At 36.6% G+C, this 20,765-nt stretch overlaps 1 protein-coding gene across 1 annotated transcript in view; it reads left to right on the forward strand.

Annotated features, from left to right (window-relative positions):
- LOC136246905 (hemicentin-1-like) overlaps window positions 1–17,861 on the forward strand; it is a 37,262-nt gene extending 19,401 nt beyond the window's left edge. Inside the window, exons 6-11 of the mRNA XM_066038497.1 lie at window positions 1,508–1,801; window positions 2,328–2,639; window positions 2,698–2,967; window positions 3,032–3,169; window positions 8,607–9,323; window positions 17,425–17,861. Of these exons, the coding sequence (XP_065894569.1) occupies window positions 1,508–1,801; window positions 2,328–2,639; window positions 2,698–2,967; window positions 3,032–3,169; window positions 8,607–9,323; window positions 17,425–17,633 (1,940 nt within the window). The 3' untranslated portion in view covers window positions 17,634–17,861. The remainder of the gene's footprint in view (window positions 1–1,507; window positions 1,802–2,327; window positions 2,640–2,697; window positions 2,968–3,031; window positions 3,170–8,606; window positions 9,324–17,424) is intronic.
- The last annotated feature ends 2,904 nt before the right edge of the window (window positions 17,862–20,765 follow it).

The raw sequence follows: 20,765 nt of genomic DNA on the forward strand, positions 1-20,765 counted from the left end.
GATACTGGTAAACATCATAAAAATTATTTGTTACTGTTTAGAATATCATATGAAACATTGCAATTTGAAATAATAAATTGTAACCTACTATCAGCACAAGTAACTTTCAAATGGTGTAGAAATTTGTCAAAAGCATTTTTTGTTGCTCTGAGCAGACATTTTGGCTTGATTATACCCAACCAAACTGCAAGCCATCATAAAGAAACTGGCTTTGATAACATTTTTGATGGGAAAACTCTACCTTCATTACTCCTACTTTATTGTACTTTGGGTGAAAAGATCAAAGTGAAAAGTGTACTTTTATTTCCATATTGTACACCTGGCTGCACACTTCAAGGCTGGCAGGATGCTGTATTTGTTTCAACTGTGCTGTATTTGCCCAAGTGTGCTGTATTTTCCCTTTGATCCGAATACAGCACTGTTGAAACAGTAAACACGTTGATCAAAGCATAACCAATGCTAGATACATTATCGCATTCCTTTCACCAAACCATTGCAATGTTATGAAGCCATTCAACAATTATGACGTATCATAAACACATAGAACAATGCCATGACCTAAATACATGTGGGTGAATTATCCTGAAAGCCATTCTTAGCGAATGCAGTTAGTGAAGGAACAGAGCACATGGCATTATTGACACTACAAAATGACTCCTGTCCATGTTGTAAAGCCAGGTGGAACATGGTAAGTTAATTCGCTTTCAATTGCTTTCATGGTATAGTCCCCAGCGCCACACCATAGCTTATAAATGTACTATTACCCGCTAAACACGATAGCAAGCCTCTCTATAACAAAGTCACATACTCACTCATGGGCATTAAGCCAGGCCTCAACTGAGAAAGAAGCAGTTGGCCACTTACTGTCGCTCTCGGCAGCTCAAATCAATTAAAGCTATGCTGTACTGAGCTAGCTAGGTAGTTTCATCACGCTGGTGCAGATGAGTATGAATAATTCCTCAAAAAGTTAATCACTATACAATACACATGGTCTCAAACTTACGCGGATAGGCACTTACCTCCTGCTACTTGGCATCACCCCCACTCTTGCAGCCACTGCTTTAGTACAATAAACCAGTTAAAGCACCACCACTGCTCATGCAATATGGAAAAAAATAGTACTCGGGCATGGTCTCGAACCTAATACAGCACACGGCTTCGCCTCGTGTTGTATTTGTCTCTCGCCCACGCCCTTGTGCTATTTTCTTCCATATTGTACTTGTGGCAGTGCTTTAACTAGTATATACAGTAATAAATAATGATAATAATACAGGATTATATGAAAGAAAGACAAAAGCATGTAAGTTAAAGTTAATCAGTACTTCTAATTATATTATATACAATTCAGCATGAAAATAAATTAATCTCTGTTGTGCTTGTCAATTGAGGGTTGCTTTAAACTCATTGGTTGATGTTGCCCTCACTACAATGAAAGGAAGTGCATTCCAGTACCACTGTATTGTACTATAAGTTTACTGCATTAAATGACATTGTCACCTATTCGCAGCTGTACCTATCATCACCTTACAACCACAAGGGACCACTGTATATGTTGGTACTAAGGCAGTTACAATGAGCTGTTCAGCTGTTGGACATGGAACGATCAAGTACCAATGGGAGAGATACTTGATCAATACCAATGAGTGGACAATTCTACCAACTGACCAACAATCTGATATTGCCAATATATCAATCTATACAATTGAAGATTTAAACAAAGGTAATGATGGAGTTTATCATTGTGGAGCTAGTAACATTGATGGAATCAGTTACTCTATGAATACAACCATCACTGTGTATGGTAAGGGTGATAACTATTAGTCGTAACAGTCACTCACTAACACAGTTATTTGTTATGCACTATACATATGTGACTGAATTTGGCAAAACCAGACATCTACCCACATTCAAGTTTTGTCTATAACCTTGTACCTTAATCTCTCAGCTTGTTATTGATTTAGCACAATCCTTCTGCCATGAAATAAGCTGTCAAATTTTGAAACTGATGGCATCCTCCTACACTGAATTATGGTTAATCAAATTCATAAAACTGGATGTGTGGTATGGTGTGGTGTGTGTATGTGTGTGTGCATACGTGTGCGTGTGTGCGTGTGCGTGTGTGTGTGTGTGTGTGTGTGTGTGTGTGTGTGTGTGTGTGTGTGTGTGTGTGTGTGTGTGTGTGTGTGTGTGTGTGTGTGTGTGTGTGTGTGTGTGTGTGTGTGTGTGTGTGACATGTGGCTAATGTGTGTGTAATGTAAGAGACACATGTTACATATTTATAGTAAACAAAGTTTTCATTAAAATTTTTGCATATGTATGTACTGCAGGTCCACCATCAATCACCTCACCTTCTACACAAATAGAAGTAATAGAAGGTCATGAGCTGATCCTAACTTGTGCTGCTACTAATGACATTAAGTCTCCCTTCAATGCTGACATCTCATGGTATGGTCCTCAAGGAGAACTTATCAAAGAAACAGATAAGAATATTGACATATCTGCTATAAAAATTGAAAATGTACTGACATCAGCACTGAAATTCAAGTCAGTCAATCACACATTAACTGGAGTAAGCAAATGCAAGGCTTCCAATCATCCAATGTCTTCAAGTGAATTTAATTTTACGATAACAGTTGAATGTACGTAAGCTGTAATTTGTAAGTTATACACTGCATTAAATGATACTGCTCTTTGTAGATGCACCAAGAGTTTATGTATCACCATCCAGCCCCTTTACCATTAAGCCTGGTCCAAAGTTTCTACTACATTGCTCAGCAGAGGGGAGGCCTTCACCTACACTTCAGTGGTACAAAAATGGACAGCCTTACACTACAGCAACTACATTATCAGTACAACAAATATTTGTGCCAAGATCATCACCTTCTGATAATGCTCTGTATCAGTGTGTTGCTGTTAATAAAATTGGAGGGGAAATTAGATCAACCAATGCTAGCATTGATTTTCAAGGTAAGAGATAATTATACTGTTTACAACAAATTTCAATTAATTAAATATTTACTGTCTTGTACAGTTGTTGTGCCAACTAAAGGACCTTGTGCTATCAACAATGGAGGATGTGATCAAATTTGTACTGATGAGTCTGGAACTATACAGTGTTACTGTGAAGCTGGATACTTCAGTATTGCATTCTTACCTACAAAATGCTTCGGTAAGTCATCAAACCCCTATAGCAGCAATAACTCAATTTGGCTGGATCTGCAAAACCTCCTAAATTTATATACATTTTCGAATTCTATTTTATTATATTTCCTTTGTCTACATAGCAAAGTGTATCATCAAGTGAATTTCAGTCATAGATTCCAAGAACTTAAGAAGCTACAGTGCTACAGAATGTTAAATGCATTCTACCAGTAGATTAGGCTTGAGTGAACATGTGAGATTTTTGCAGATCTGGTCACAAATTAAATGAATGCATTATTACAAAAGCTTACATTTTCTCACTAAATATATTATTACCAACTTCAAATATACATCTTATGCACACGTATGTTTGGTACTATACATATTTAAGCTCCTTGCAAACAATGTGTTCAATAAAAAAACTAGCTTCCAGGCACTGTATGAATTGAACAAGACTTGATAAAGTTCCACTCATATATTATGTTCCTAGAGGTAGTCATTACTTTGACGTAGGTGCTTGTACTATAAGGGATATTATTTTTTATAATTTTATATATGTGACCTAATCTGAGAACTATTAGTACAGTCATTATGTGAGTCAACCTCACACTAATTGCAACAAAAGCAAACTCAACAGATTTTGTTTCCTTATTATGTCCTCAATGACAGAAAAAAAGTCCTAAGGAATCCTCATGGGGGAACAGTCTGAAAATCATTGAAATAAAAACCTACTTTTTTGCTCTTTAATGGTTTGATGTTTTTACAGTGTTTATAGTCATATCTCAGCTAGGGTACTACTTATATCAAAACTTATTGTACCATTACAAAGCTGTCACAAAGACGAATCGTTTGGTATTAAAATTATCACCTTAGGACAATGTGTTAATGAGTTATATTCAAATAAAATTAATAATATACAGTGCTATCAAAGAGACTGTAGCAAATGCCCTTGTATGACTACTCAAGTGTGTCAATACCATTATTGTGAGATATGTTTGTGCAGCCAGTTCCCTTGCAGTTACCACAATCAGGAGTGCACACATTATCGTGCTTCTTGCACGAGCATCTTAGTGTACTGCAGTCAATCTGGCAGTTGCATCTGAACACCCATAGCAGATGTTCAGGACCAGGAGGTAGCGATGTTTGAAGTGGCACAAACCCATCTTCACACTCTTGCCATCCCCAGTCTCCGGGATGAAGTTCTACAGCTGATCCTTTTCGTTCTTGAATTTGAAGGTACATGTGAAGGATGTGACACTTTGCTGCTGCTGAAGTTGGTGATAATGATGCAACTCTTCACAAAACCATTATGTTAGAGGGAATCTAGTGTGTCAGTTAACATTCCATTGTAGACTAGTGCTAGAGCTTTCTGTCCTGCATCTATTACATCATGTGTGGAGGCTGAATCAGAATGGAACACCTTTGCTTGCTCATGCAACATACTGCTTGCTTTGAAGTTGTTAAGGGATGTCTTTTTTTCCAATCCCATAGAGATGAGATGTTCCCAATAATAACATGGATGAAGAGGATGTTGTTACAGATGTCTTGACCAAGCTTTTCTTTTGCGGCTCTGATGTTCCAGATGTGAAGCTTTTTAGTGTTTTTCTTTGGCTGAAGACGAAAGAAGATGTCACGGTAGTCAAGACTTGCAATTGTGTGGTAGCAGAGCAGAACAATGAGGTCAGTGTCTTTACCAACTAGCACAGTGGTACTGGTGGTAGCAGATTGAACAGCCTTCTGAACGATCAAAAGACCAGCATCTCCTGGTGCATGGTAAGTTTTGTAGTTACTTTTGTACTCAGCATGAAAATAAATTGCTGCTCATTTGTTCGGTTGGACAAAAACTGGTCCTTCTTCATTAGTTGTGATGGTCATGTTAGCAGCAACTGTCGCAGTTGCACCAGCCTTTCCTTTTGACTGTCTCTGATGTGTCATATCTTTTGTGTTCATGTTTTCATAGCCATCAAATACAACTAGATGGCATCCTTGTACTTTCTTGCTACATATTCTGTGTACTGGTGACAGATATCTCCATATGTAGAACTGCGAGACCATGCATGGGATACATTGTAGAAGTGTTTCACCATCCAGGATATACTGAATGCCATCATCTGGGATGTCTGCTAGGACACCACGTTCACAAATCTTCTATATTGCATCAGCAAGTGCTGGCTAACTTCTACACAGCTCATGTTTGAAGGCTAACTCCAGATCATCTGATGATTACATGACAGTAGCAAGTCTCTGATCTGAAAGAGGAGCAGTGGATCAACCTAAATCCCTCCAAAGATGACCAAAAATGACCAAAAATCTCTCCTTAGATGACAAAAGTACGGGTCTGCCATTGCTTGATGTGCTTGGCATTGGCTCCTCTTGGTTGGTGTCTTTTGCTATCTGATGTGGGTTGCAGTATTTGCGGCAACATTGCTGATGTACTACTTCCCCAGGCATAGTACAAATGCTGTCATTCCTGGAAATACTGACCTGGTTGATGGTTGAACTACCCTTTGCTGTTAGAGTAGAAGATGGGACACCTGTATCTGCAGAAGTCTTGTATATGGTGGCATCAAACTAGGAGAACATGTTGAAGAGGCCCTGCCAGTGTCAGATTGCAGGTATCAATGTGTAGCATCAGGCATTTATGTAGATACATATGGAATGACTTTTATGCATCAATTATGGTGGTAATACTTTTGCATACAACTGTATGTGTATGCATCCCATCTGGGTATGCAATGTATGTGTGACACACATATAAAGTGTACCCAGTGTTTGAAAGAGAATGCTCACTGACTTCAATGGTCAGGTGGCACTTTGGGTGCTTGCCTTTGTTTGTGCGACATAATATTTGATGTAGCTGTGCCTCCAGAATTTTTATTCTGATCCTACAAGCAGCTCTACAACCACAACAGGTGAAAGCTTTCTTCAAGTGTGTGCACGTGTATGTGGTTGATAGAGAGGATGGTGATGATGGGTAAGATAGCACTAATTCATAACCAGTGTCCCTGGTAGTATTGGCTAACCAAGTATGAATAGTATGCATAGTGGATATTGTTATGCAGCAGTGGCGTAGCTACCATTGAGGCAACCGAGGCAGCTGCCTCAGTAAAAATGCTCAACAACAGGCTGAGCAGGCCTGAGTTTTGGCACCCCAGATTTTGTACTCAGGCATTATTAGACAGCAGTACTGTACCCCAGTAGCTGAAAAGTGGTCCAGCACCATGAAAGGCATCATGTCACCATAGGCTCCAGCCCTCCTTAGTACTACAGCCATAGATTCTATTTTGTGTGGCTTGAATTTATAAAAGATCAAGATACTCTAATAGAGCAGCCATCGTAATATAATCTAATAGAGGATTTAATACAGATTATAGCCACTGTTCTTATTACACTGCTTGATCATTTTTATTTATGTAAACTGTCTTTACATTATTTTTCAAAAGTTCCAATGAGTTAACTGCATGGCATTACATTGAGCTAATTGATCATACATACCATGCATTAGCCATTACAATCAAAAAGAATAGCCTGCTCCACATGCCTTTTCAAAGCATATACAAAATTTTCCTTGAGGGAGCATTCCCCCAGACTTCCTAGCTTAACATGCTTAGCACGTGCAGTTGAACATCACATGAAAGAGATAATTATCTCAGACTTAAACATCACATCAGATCAATAAAATGACTATGGCAGTTCATGGATGGCCTGACCGCTCAAAATATCTCCGGAGTAAGTTGTGTTGCATACAATTAAACTAGTCTAATAATTGAAGCATGGTATACTGTAGCATTAACTATGCTGGAGCATTAGAGAGAGAACCATCATTAATAATAAGATGATACATACAATACATTATTAGTCCTTGGTCTCGTGCGACCACAGTCAGATCAAGCAAAATGAGATCTTGTGGGCACGGCAAGGAGTGTGTACATGTAAAAAAAATACTAACAACAACAATAATTACAAGACAAAATTAAGTTAAGTGTTCGGTTGACCAGTCACCACAATTCCTGGCCAAGAAAATCTTTTGCGAACATGTCATACATTGACGAGCAGCATTGCTGAGGATCTGTCGGATGGAAGATTTGGTGGCTACAGAAAGTTGTACAAAGTCAATAAAGTTTTCGATGTTCTGAATGGAAGAAGGTAGGTAGTGACCTAGCAGACTAATTTCAGTAGTTTCTTAATAGTTTGGGATCTGTAAGTGATCAAATTCCACAAGCAGTTAATGATACTCAGCCTTGTTTTGTTTTCTAGACCTAGCAGATTGAATGCTGTGTTCTGAGTCTAGAGGGCAGGTTAGTTCAAGTAAAGCAACAGAGGGTTTGCTTGAGTTATATACAACGATATCTGGCCTGTAAGATGTGATTAGTAAGATTACTTATGACATGTAGAAAAATTCCCAGAGTCTTCTGAAACAGTTCAGTCCCTTCATCCAACCTGCAAATGCTGTACCACCCATGCTTAATAGTATTTGTGAATCAGTTGAGTCAGAAATAGACCCTCTCAATTTGGTCAATGTATAAACTTTGCCTTGGTAAATTTTTTTTCCTGGCTATGCCACTGTACAGCGGTTATATGTATATACCTAGTGTTAAGCAATACTTTACTGTAATATTAATTGAATACCAACTACAGATACTGTTGCATTTTGGCTCACCTGGGTCCTCTGAGTACCACTTGCACTTTTACACTGTCATTATGTTCTTGCAATACCTGTGCTGTATCATGTAGTGCTGGGCGGTATTGCATTTTTGTTCCCGCAGTATTTTTCATACACATGTGCTCATAATGTTTTCCAATTAATACCTACTGTTCTACACTAGATCTAGCATTGTGATGCATGTACCTATCTAAGCTGCAATGTGTTGCTACACCGCCCAAACACATGCAAATTATCTCCCTACATTGACTTAGTTTAACAAGTTAAACTCCATGTAATAAAGAAAGAAGACAAGTAAAAAGAGGCTCCAAAGTTGACCTATGGCCTGCTTTAGAGTACACAAATACAAAAACAAGAAGTGATATCTAATCCAAAACAGCCAAGGTGTAAAAAAAGGGTGCTTCCTCTTGCTCCCTCCCCCCCCCAAATAAAAAATCCATGGTGAAAAAAGATGTGAAATCCAAGTTAGTTGCCAAGAAATGGCTGTGATGGTAGGTAAATGGCAAAAAAAAATTGATAACAATAATTCCAGGTGATTTTGTTGCCAAGTCCTAGTGAAACTTGGAAGAAGTAAAAATTCACCTGAATTGTTATTAGAATTTTTTGCCATTTACCTACCATTGCTGCCATTCCAACTTGGATTTCATATCTTTCTCACCAGGACCACACCCTTTTTGGCTGTTTTGGATTAGATACAATATATAAAATCATGTTACTAGTTTGATTAGTATGTGCTACATAGTTTCATCTATATAAATTTGTTGTGCATCTGCTAGTGTTTCTGTATTATTTGCATCTACAGAGGTTGATGAGTGTCTTTACAAACTGGACAAGTGTGAAGCTAGCTGTATCAACACTCCAGGAAGTTACAAGTGTTCTTGTCCATATGGCCAAGTACTAGCATCAGATGGTTATGGTTGTATACAATGTGCTAATGATACATCAGGAACTAATTATACAGAAATTCAACCACCAAGATTTATTAGTGCAACTGAAAATGTATGGCATGTGGCAATATGTGGTACTAACTCCACTACATGTTCAGGCAGTTTAATCAATGATAACTTTGTGATCACGTCTGCTAGTTGTGTGTGTGATGAAGTGACATTCCCTCAATCATTGATGGTTAAGATGAACAAAAAGTTCGGCTGTCAAACTAAGGAACTCAGTTCTGTTGATTACAATGTTATACAAATAATTTGTCACCCTATGTATAATGACACTATTTTGGCAAACAATGTTGCCTTACTAAAATTAGATAGAATTGTCAACACCAGCATATTTAAACCAGTTTGCCTTCCAACAGATCGTGACCAAAGCATTACTTCCATCAACAGATTTTCTGGTGTGCATGGATATGAACATTTTGATTATATAGGATCCAGTAATCACCACGGTGATGTTATTGCTGATGTTACAGAGGAACTGTATATACAAGTTACTGAAATTGTGTCCATCAAGGAGTGCTATATTGCATATGGTTATGTACTAGTTGTTGATAATAGGATGTTGTGCACAAGTAAGCATACATTGAGTGCATTCATATGTGAATATTGCAAAAATAGGGCATGTGGGCTCATACAATGTCTGCTTTTTGAAAATCTTGTGACTCATTACTTTGTACACCATCATGCTATTACTATACAATTTGGATCCCATGTCCAATATTAATTTAATTGGCTTTATAATACAAATTAAAGATACAGTTTGCACTCACATGTAATACCTATTTTTACAGGCACAGTCACAAATATTCATTTTAACATTTACATTTTTACAGTTCATTGCTTCTCAAGCTATATATACTTTCTCAATCTAAATTTTCATGAAGCCTGTGCTAATGTGGGGTATTACTCTGTGGGCTTGACTCAATGGTAGATCCAGGATGAGATATTTTGGGGCAAATACCCCTCCCTTTGACATTACTGCCAGGCCCAGGCAGCCCTTTGAGGAGGTGCTATACTTCTTTTGATGAAATACTAAACCTTGTTAGGTCAAAATCAATTTATACAAGTACACAAAAAAATTGGAATTTTCAACTAGAGTAGGGACCATAGCACAACGATAAAAGTACTGAAACAAGTTATAGTAGTCCATGATATTAAATCACAGTAAAACAATAAGAAGTGTTATATCCCTCCTGTGTTCAATACTGTAGACTCCGGTTATTAAGCACACATGGTTATTAAGTGCATATTGCCTGTTAAGCGCATATGGTAGACTCGTGCTAGATACCTGCTTGTTAAGCGCATATGGTTGAAATTGCCTCTGCTACCTCGTACTACATAGAATGTTGTCGGAGTGAATCAACCATGCCACAGCACACTCAATACCTCGCCAGGCCCATGTCTTGCAGATACTGCCGTCTGTAATAATGATAGCTGTAGCTGCTACCTGGCTTCCATTTCCACGACTGAAGTAAACTATTACATGGTGTTCAAATCACTTGAAAAATGTAGTGGGCACAACTAATGCCCTCCTAGCAGAAATTCCTTACCGTAATTTACAAGCACATGCGCTTAACAAGCATAGTAAATTTCACAAATAATTCCTTCAAAAATTATAAGTGCATGTGCCTAATAACCAGAGTCTACGGTATACCATAACGGATATGCACAGTAGGGATATAACACTTCTTATTGTTTTACTGCGATTTAATATCATGGACTACTCCAACTTGTTCCAGTACTTTTATCAATGTGCTATGGTACCTACTCTAGTTGAAAATTCCAATTTTTTTTGTGCACTTGTTTGTTAACTTTTTTTGCAAATCATTATTATGACTGGTGAACCCACGCATACCGCATCTCAAAATGGCACCGCATGCCCCAGCTATATCAATTATCGACTGAAAAATGAAGTATCCATTACACTTTGTTGTCAGCTATGTTCAACCCGTTACACAGTATTTTGAATCAAGAACTGTTCAAAAAGCTCCACCACAATCCACGCATACTGGAAGAAAGAAATGGTGCTACATGCCCCAGTTAAATCAATTATTGTCTGAATCTATTACGCTTCTTTGTCGGCTATGTTCAACCCATTACACAGCAGTACGAATCAAGAACTGTTCAAAAAGCACCTCTGCAATCAAAACAGCCACAATGAAAATACAGACAATTTTTCCATTACGAATGGAATCCATTATGTGCTACCACCAAATCAACACTTTTTGCTGTCAGCAAAGATTAATGGGACACAAGGAGGACACTGGTAAGTCCATGAAGAATGTGTTGTACATACTGCAGTATGCCAAAAGGTACCTCTTGTGCTGAAGCAACGTTGAACAGTGAAAAATCAAGTCTGTAGCCTTAGCCATTATCCGTTATCAAGTTATGCTTGTCTGATGGCATCAGTCAGTCAGTTACTTATCAGTCAGTCAGTAAGTAGAAAGTTCCGTTAAATGAATTATTTTTAAAATTCCGTAGCAAATTGTTGAAGGTGTTTCGGATAGACCTGAAAGCTTGTTTGGGCTTAGTTTTACCTAACCAATACTGCCTGATCGGTATCAGGGAAAATTGAGGCTGGTTTTTGGGTGATGTTATTTCATGGACCACGCCTACTCCTTTGTGGTCCCTACTATACAGTACTATCATACTGTATGATGACTTATGGAACACAATACGCATATTACTACCATTTACTATAAACTCACCTAAAAGTAAAGTCAAAGCAACTGTCAAACCTTTACCCAGCACCTTTATGTGTACTAAGCATCTATAATAATAATTTTAAAACTATCACAGCCTTTTAAACAGCATTTTTTAAAAGACTTCTTAACCATTGGCAAAGGGTAAAATGGCAGTGAGACAGTACTAAGAGGTGATAATTTGCTGCACAGCTATGGCTGGCAACTAGCAAAAGAATCTGCTCTCCCCAACCACCTACTCAGTCTGTTTGTTCTCCTCCCCTTGCCAACTCCTGGATCCACCCCTGGGACTATTCTAGTGTAAGTGGATTTTCAGCATAATTATATTATGTATGTGGTGAAATTCGGTTGCTAACTAATATTGGTGAGCACATGAAGGGGGTCAAGTACTGAACTTTTTTTTGCAAGCTCATGACTACTAAATACCCAGTTTTCACAAAACTGATCACAATATAGAGTTAATCACAGCGCTATGCAAGCAATCAACTAGTATAACACACCACTATATAAAACGCTAAACTGTAGTAAGTTAGATTCGCGTAACTAAACAACAATAGCTTGGTACTGTAGTGTTGGTAACAGCAAAGAAATGCGTTTAGAAACACAAGCAACTTTGCCAGTTAACTTTGCTGGAAAACTACACTTACAAATCACTAAACTACATTCACTTACACATCTAGTTCGCCACAATATTGAACAAGTTGCTCTTACTGAACTATATCAACTACCAACTTTGAAAACCACTGCCACGTGTGTTTCAATAGTTTGGTGCAATGCCACGTGCATTTGAATAATTTGATGCAATGTGCACCTGTAGATGGAAGCCTTACTGTAGTCTATTAACACTATCAGCGAAGAACCTTGACTGATGGCCATGGTGAGAAGGATAAAAGGTAACACAACAGCGCACTCATTGTATGATTATCAATATACAAAAGGTTTTTTCTTAAGTGAACTAGAAACGTTTTTTTGAAAGATTTAAGGCTGTAACTGTAGCCAGTTTTCTGCTATGTTTGCCTGAAGGTGTCAGACAGGCAGGCAGCTGTAGAAACTTCCATTGGATATATAAATATATATATTTAAAATTCTGTAGCAACTTGACAGAAATGTTTCGGGTCAATTTGAAGACACTCTTCGGCTTAATTTTACTCAACCAATACTGTCATGATGTTGTGAGGAAAACTCAAGGCAGGTTATTGAGTTATATTATATCATGGGCCATGCCACACCTTCACTGTCCCTACTATACAGTACTATCGTACAGTATGATAATGGCGATGATACTGTCTTAGTTAATATATCATTCTAGCTAGTAGTGCAAAGGATCGAGGTACTCTAATACAGCAGTCACATTATTTTTGACTCTAATAGAGCAGTTGTTCTGTGTATTGCCTATTGAATTAGCCATTGTTACTTGGCATGTTTTTCATATATGATGCAAAAGTGCAATTTCATAACTCACTCACTGCTGTGACTGCCATTAAGCAGGATTTGCTGTAACATCACTTCGTAGGTGCTCACTAATAAGTATTGCTAACAATTCTTTGTAATGGTAATGGTAGCATATACTAAAGAAGAGGGACAGTAGGGATAGGGATTAGACTAAGTATAATTATATGTCACAAGTACAATTACTGTAGGGAATATTTGTATGAGCAATATTCTGGAAACCTGGCTTAGAAATAATTGCTGCAGCTATCAACTGGTTTGCAATGTTTATTGTGTTACGGTATATAAACACTACCAGACTGTTAAGCTTTGAGGTTATCATTTTGTAAACAACAACTTGAGAAATTTACTCTCTTAAATAATTTTATAAAATAGGTGTATAGCATTACATGTATGGTTTGCAAGTTATAGCAGTTTACATTATACTGAGACCTCCACAAAATTCAGTGGTGAAGTAATAAGAAATTTGGATTAGTACTTGACTACCATTAAAATGTATATAGCAGCCATTGATAATTCGTCTGTACAGATTTTTGTTAATCTCAATTTCATTGCACTAAAAACTATGTACAGTTAGGTTTGCCACCATACAGTCAAAGTTCTAATTACACCATAGTGACTGCGCATAATATTATGACATTGCATTATGAACATGCTTACATATCAATCTGAAAATCATGCTCCTGAACCAATCAAAAAGACTTAAATAAAACAAATAGAAACACGATTGTGCAAATAAACATACAATTGTGAAAATTGTAATACCAGAGGTAACGGCTAAGAAATGTCTCCAATGGAGTTAATACCGATCATTTTTAATGATAAAAATGATTGACACCAACTTAACTATGTACAGCCACTTTTTGGATGCTACCTTTGATATCACAATTTCAGGCTACTGTACTTTACAGGACTTTCACATTTTGATATGGATATCACTTCCCTTTTTTTTATTTACAAGCCCATGAAGAATAGATTATGACTGAGCTCCTTCTACTCATGATCTGTTCTTTCTACAGGCATATATATAAATGACTATTCATGTAAAGACAGACGATCACACACTGCATTATTTATACTAAGTTTGTATCACTCTAATAGAACATACAGTATACACTAAATACAGCACTCAGTCTTTCAAAAGAAAAATGTTCATCTTTCAATGCTCTAGACATTTTAAAACTTGAGCTGTTGAGCTGAGAAACTTTTTGAAGATTGGCAATTGCCCATGTCAAAGTTGAAGAACTGGTAATAGTGGTTTGGTTAGAGATGCGTAGGTCATTTAAGGGTGTGGTGGCTTGTGTTTCAAATTCAGCCATTTTTTTGGAAACAGTTTATATGTACCTTTTACAATGCCAGTGACTGTTCTAGATATTTCAATCACCCAATTGTGAAATGAATTTGATTTTTGTTTGTAGCTCATAATAATATAAAAGAGTTTTCCTGTTACTTTCGAACCACAATAGGTTTTTACTAAGCTATGTATGGACTATTTTTAATGTGTTTCCATGGCATTATATAGTATGTGTGTGACAACATTAATACTGTGATTGCCAAGTTACTCAAAAATTACACGTCTAGTTTTTATCCTGACCTGGTAAAATCCCTCCAAATTTGAAGGTAGCATGCAGAGATGAGCTATGGGATTATTCAGAAGTGTGGTAAAATTTAAAACCCTTAAAAATATGAAGAAAAATGCAAAGAAATTAAGATGAACTTTTAATGTGCAGGTAGATTTAGCTGTATCTATTTTGGAATGAATAATGTCCCACCCTGACAGAATTTCTACCATAAAAGTGCTACATTTCTGTTTTAGTGCAATTGATGTATAAAGGAGTGAAGTGTACACACACACTTGGTCTGGCCGCGCAACACACTAGTACTATCATGTGTCTCAATGTCAAATTGTCCCCTAAAAATCCATGGTGAAAAGAGTTGTGTAATCAAAGGTAACAGCTGTAAAAATTAATAGCCTCAATGTTAACACCAATCATTTTTAATATATGACAGTGACACCACATCATTAGTGATATTCATAAATAATCAGCTACTACAGTAATCAAAAATTGGTATTAAAGTTTCTGTCAGATTTCAGCAATTATTATTGTGACCATGAGGGCACATAAAATTTCTCTGAGTTTTCATGACTCATATATAGTTTAGTAATGGCCATGCAATTTTCAGACCTTAATATACTATTAATTAGTTTTTATAATACAAGTTGTGTAATGCAAGTATACATTCCATCTATGCATGTATTACCTGTTGTGTGATGGGGAGTAGTTTGAGCCCACATGCTCCATTTTGACAGGCACGGTCACGATTATTAGTAGATACATTGGCCAATTAATTTTACAGAGCCTTATGTTATTGTTTTTAAAATAATTAATAAAGTTTAAATTTACAAAATACATAATTATGTATATGAAAGTTTGTTAAACGTAAAAAGTCAAATATCAGTATTGCAATGGACATATACAGGATATTATCTATCAAAAGTTGATTACAATAGATGTTAAGGATACAGTATGACTGACCTCACAAGTATAATCAGTAGAATCTCTTATCTGTGCACCACTAGAGAACTGATGCTGACAGTCACTTTTAGGCCTCCTTCATGTGTGATGAAACTAAGTAATGCGTCTGCGTTTTGTGACTAATTTTACAAAGTGTGCAAAGAGAACAAGAAAAAATCCAAAAGTTTTTTTATATCTTGTGATGACTTGGATATTAATTGGTATTATATTAAACATACAATGGTATGATGTGGATATCAGTTCATATAGACAGAATGTAGCAATAAAATCCTTAACTTTCAATTGTGTATACCTTGTGAATGACTAAGATACCGGTAAGTTTACTGTAATTTGGTATGTTGCTCCCCTACCTGACAGGCAACTCCTTCGTAATATTGGATAAGGGGACATAGAACTAGAGCTACATGTGTTTAAATTGGATTTTTGTTCTTCCTGTTGATGACACACTGGTGTGTAGTGTCAGCTTCTTGAGCAACATGGCGTCTATATTTTTTATATTATTTATTCAGTATGATTTACTAACACTTTTTTTGAAAATTTTCAAGGAGCTGGATGAAGCCAATTTACAGATTTAGAATATGCACATAATGATATATTTATAATGTAAAAGGTCAGATCTTATACTAGTGAATTTAAAAATTGTTAATTTAGAAATGGAAGTAGGGATCAAGCGATAAAAACTACTGAAACAAGTGATTTGAATGATGGCAACTATTACAACATAGCTTTGTGGGGAAATCCTTACATTGGCATCTCACCACGTCACCATATATGTTCAATGCCAAAGTAGGGATTTCCCCACAAAGCTATGTTGTAATAGTTGCCATCATTCAAATCACTTGTTTCAGTAGTTTTTATCACTTGATCCCTACTTCCATTTCTAAATTAACAATTTTTAAATTCACTAGTTTGTTAACTTTTTTTGGTATAGGTATATAGCTATTATTGATCTTTGGCACTGACTGCTCTATTAGAGTATCTCGATCTTGCTGCTTGCTTTATGCAAGCTGCTCAATTACTAAATTGAAAGGCATGCAGGGTTTCTATCTCCTGTTTTCTACAATTAGTTACAGCTGGACCATTAATAATGGGCGTGGTCCACAGATCGTTAAGTACGAGCGCGCGCTCTGATTGATAAGGGCGTGGCAGTGTGTTCTTACTTCACTAGGCTGTTTGATCGCTTTGCAAGTGTTGCTATACAGGCATCTACTTTCCCTTACAGTACGGAATCCGTTATTAGTTTTGTGGCGTCCGAATACGGCTGCTCTAAGGAAAGTGTCGATACGAATTATTAACGCCTCCGTGACTGGAAAAGAAGAAGACGATCCGTAATTGAAGATAAAAGGAAAGGCAAAGCGCAGAAGGCAGACACTCGTCGGAACCCGAAAAGGCACATCCCAGCAGCGAGTTAAATATTGTGGCAAAGAATGGTGATCCTTCGCTGCTTCGTTTGGCCTGTAGCCTTGCGAATGTGGTCAGGCTGGCAGGCTGGCAGGCAGGCAGGCAGGCAGGCTGGCAGACGAAAATTTCTGTTTTAGCGATTTTTTAGAAATAAAATTCCAGCACTTTTCTAGTCGTTTCCTGATATATAACGCTAGAAATAAAGTTAGAAACTTGAAGACTCTTTAGTAAAAGGTTTATTTGCTGTGTGAGATATTTCTAGGATGATTTTTGAGGGATCGAAATTTGAGGCGCGCGCCAAATCCACCCCGATCCCTACTTAAACAGTACTATCGTACTGTTTGATAAAGGAAACACAATAGTTCTCAGGCATCAGTTAACTCCCCCCCCTCATCATAAGTTTCAATGCATATTTAATAGAAATACACACAGGTCTAATTGAGTATATAGTTATTTAGTTCACAACTGTTTATTTACCATTCATTTCAGCATTAGTGTTTATACTCATAAATGTACACTTTAATATGTAAATGCCTTGTCCACTACACCACTGTGTACATAACGTTTTCTGTACATTCATATAGGTTCTGGCAACTACACAAATTGTTGGGGTAAGAGTGGTTCACCAGTTGTGACTAGCAGTGAAGTGGATGATCATGTGATACTAGCTGGAATTGCTAACTACAGAGAAAGGAAAGAACAAAACATGTGCTCATCCAGTGTACCGTATGGTGTCCATACTAAAATGGATGATGGTCTTCAACAATGGATTGGTGATCATGTCACTGTCTGATCTGTAGACACTGTAAATGTGGCAGACTGACAATAGCATGTAGTACTCATTAGTATCTTCATTGTAGATTTTCCTTACGCATAATGCATAGAACTTGCACTTACAAGTAGTGTTTCTACTGAAGGATTTTTTTTACACTGCTCTAGCTTTTTTCAACCACAAACAATGCAAAGTTAGTTTTATAAAATGAAATGGCATTATTGATTTGTAGTACCTGAGTTTTCTTTAGATTTGCACTCATGTCAGCACATGTTAGATAAGCGAGCTACTTGTAGGATATTGCAAGAACTAAAAGATTGAGAAAAGACAAGCAGGCTTAGTTTGTAATTCATATCCGGTTGTAATTCATTAAGGTAAAATTTATAGTTATAATAACAGAATTTTACACTGACTCTGTTAATATTATATTTTAGGGTTCCAATATGTCAGCAAAACTGGATCGCTACCATAATTTTGCTTTATTTTCGGGCAGTTGTTTGTGATAAAATTTTTTGTGTAAATATGATTTACGTGAATGACTGTTCTATTAAAATAGTTCAATTGTGTGTAAAATTTTTCATGTAAGAAATTTCGTACAAGTTTTGCATACGAAAATTTTTAAATGCAAATTACAATACTTTGTGGTATACATTACCAATTTAGCCACACAAAGTAGCTAGTGCATGCAGACTTGAGGTGCAGGAATTTCTATGCCTACGTGTATGCTTATCGCAAAGTCGTAACGATTTCTTCCTATAAACCTGAGTCAAAATTAATATGCTCAAAATATTGCCAAAATGCTTTCAGGAATTTCCCAAAATTTTCACCTATTATGCTTTTCAGTGTTCCCATTATGTTTGCATTATGCTCCCAGGTTAGTAACATTTCTTAAAATTATCCTGGAACATTTTAATCACTGAATGCTCTATTAGAGTATTTCACTATAAAGTTACCGTTCTATTAGAGAGTATCAATCTAAGGAGCTATGTACAATGCATTTGAATGCTATTGCAGTTTCCACTGACTGCTCTATTAGAGAGCATCAATATAATATGGATTAAACTCCGATCCATAGTTTGAAATATCCACCTGATATGCTAGCATTATATATGCTGGTATAGCACTCCAGCCTATTATGCTTAATATTTAAAATAATATGCTGGTATATTTGACACAGGCCTATTTTATTTCTTGCATGTCTTTTAAAGTAATCCTCCATCCATTTGTAATATACTGTAGAGTACTCACTGAAATTAAATCCCATGCATACACAGTAAAAAAACACTAGTGAAGGTCACTACTAATTTCTGCCACAATACTCACTATTTTTGTGTAGTGATGTTCACTACTTTTGTAGTGACCTTTACTACTCTTTTGTAGTAACCCTCACTACATAGTAGTGAATGTCACTACATGGTAGTGAGGTTCACTACAAAATTAGTAGTGAACGTCACTACACAAAAACAGTGAGTATTGTGGCAGACATTAGTAGTGACGTTCACTACATTTAATAGTGACCTTCACTAGTTTGTTTTTACTGTGAATAGGCTAATACTGTAGCTACTGCGTACCAGCTGTAATGGAAATAGTCCAGTATTCAAAAATTGCAGAGGACTGGTGACTAGCTGAATAAAAGCCATGTAATCTTCGGGATGACCTAGGACAGAAGGATTTTAACATCACCGAACATTAATAGTGACAGTATCATTAACCATTATTCCTGCTTGGCTGTGACTGTTGATCAATTCATCATATCCCACTGGAGACAGTTGGAAAAGCTAAAGCCTGAAAACACAGAGTCAGAACCTTGTCATAAAACTTGATATCTACTAAAATTGTGTAGGTGTAGTAAAATGTTAACAATTCAATAAGCTGGTAAATAGGGATCATGACAATAAATGTGCTTCAGTAAGCCTGACATGCAGAGTTAAGTCTTTTCTCATGAAATAATTATGCATGTACAATTACGTAAGTGGGCCTACAACAGGATATTTGTGGACACACTATACTAGAATTGTACCAATAATCAGATTGGAAATGGCACATATTCATTTATTAAAAAGCGTAATTAGAAAATACATGCAGAGGGCATGGGTGTTAATCACTAGCGTTGTTTTAGTAAGGGCTTTTAGTTTTAGTTATAGTCATAGTCAGTTTAAGTTCGTCAATAATTTTGGTTTACTTATAGTTTTAGTTATAGTAATTTTTCTTAATTTCTTTTAGTTATTGATTTAGTTATGGTTATATTCCCTTTATTATTTTAGTTTTAGTTATAGTTTTAGTTAAAATGTGAATCTTTTAGTTATAGTTAGTAAAATTTCTAAAAACAATTTAGTTTTAGTTATAGTTTTAGCTGTACATAAGAAAATGTTTTAGTTATAGTTTTAGTAACCTTTTCCAATTCTTTTTAGTTATAGATTTAGTTTTAGTTATAATATGGATTTGCTTTTAGTTGTAGTTTTAGTTAACTAATAAATATTTGTCTTACTAAAAGTACTTTTAGTTTTAGTTACAGTTAACTACAACACCACAAATCACATATAGTGTTTTGTTGTCGAAGTGTAGCTAACAGTGTTTTCATGTAGTTGGTAGTACTTTGCTTCAGGGTTTTTGATAAGTGTTTTGACTCTGAGCCAAACTAGCCCATCCCAGGCATCTACTGCTCCACCAGTAGTATACCACTGGGCCAATCAGTTTATGTTTGATGTGTATTAGCCACAAAGCTAAACTAGTGCTGAGAAAATTGGAGCAGAAGTCGTGAGTTGTGTGGGTCATTTTGTGTTCACATTGGGCCAATGGAGTGCCATATTGCCTTATCAAATACCCTGCTTTGCTTGTACTGAACAGCAGTTTTGAACAAGGTTGTAATTAGAACACCAGCTGACTAATTTGTTGGCAAGTGGCATAGTGACTAATTTGGCAAGTTGCATAGCGGCTCACACTGAACATTTTAACTGGCATAGCTATTGTGTAGCAAGACATAACAGCTACCCAGTATTCAGCTGAAGATATAGTTTCTACTACTGCTCCTGGATACCTATAGAGAGTTATGGTTAATTCCTGTGCTGTTCCTGATTGTAGCAACAGGTCAACCCGTGAGACCAACATCACACAGTAAAAACAAACTAGTGAACGTCACTACTAAATGTAGTG

Source organism: Dysidea avara, chromosome 2, assembly GCF_963678975.1.
Source record: "Dysidea avara chromosome 2, odDysAvar1.4, whole genome shotgun sequence".
Classification (NCBI taxonomy): domain Eukaryota; kingdom Metazoa; phylum Porifera; class Demospongiae; order Dictyoceratida; family Dysideidae; genus Dysidea; species Dysidea avara.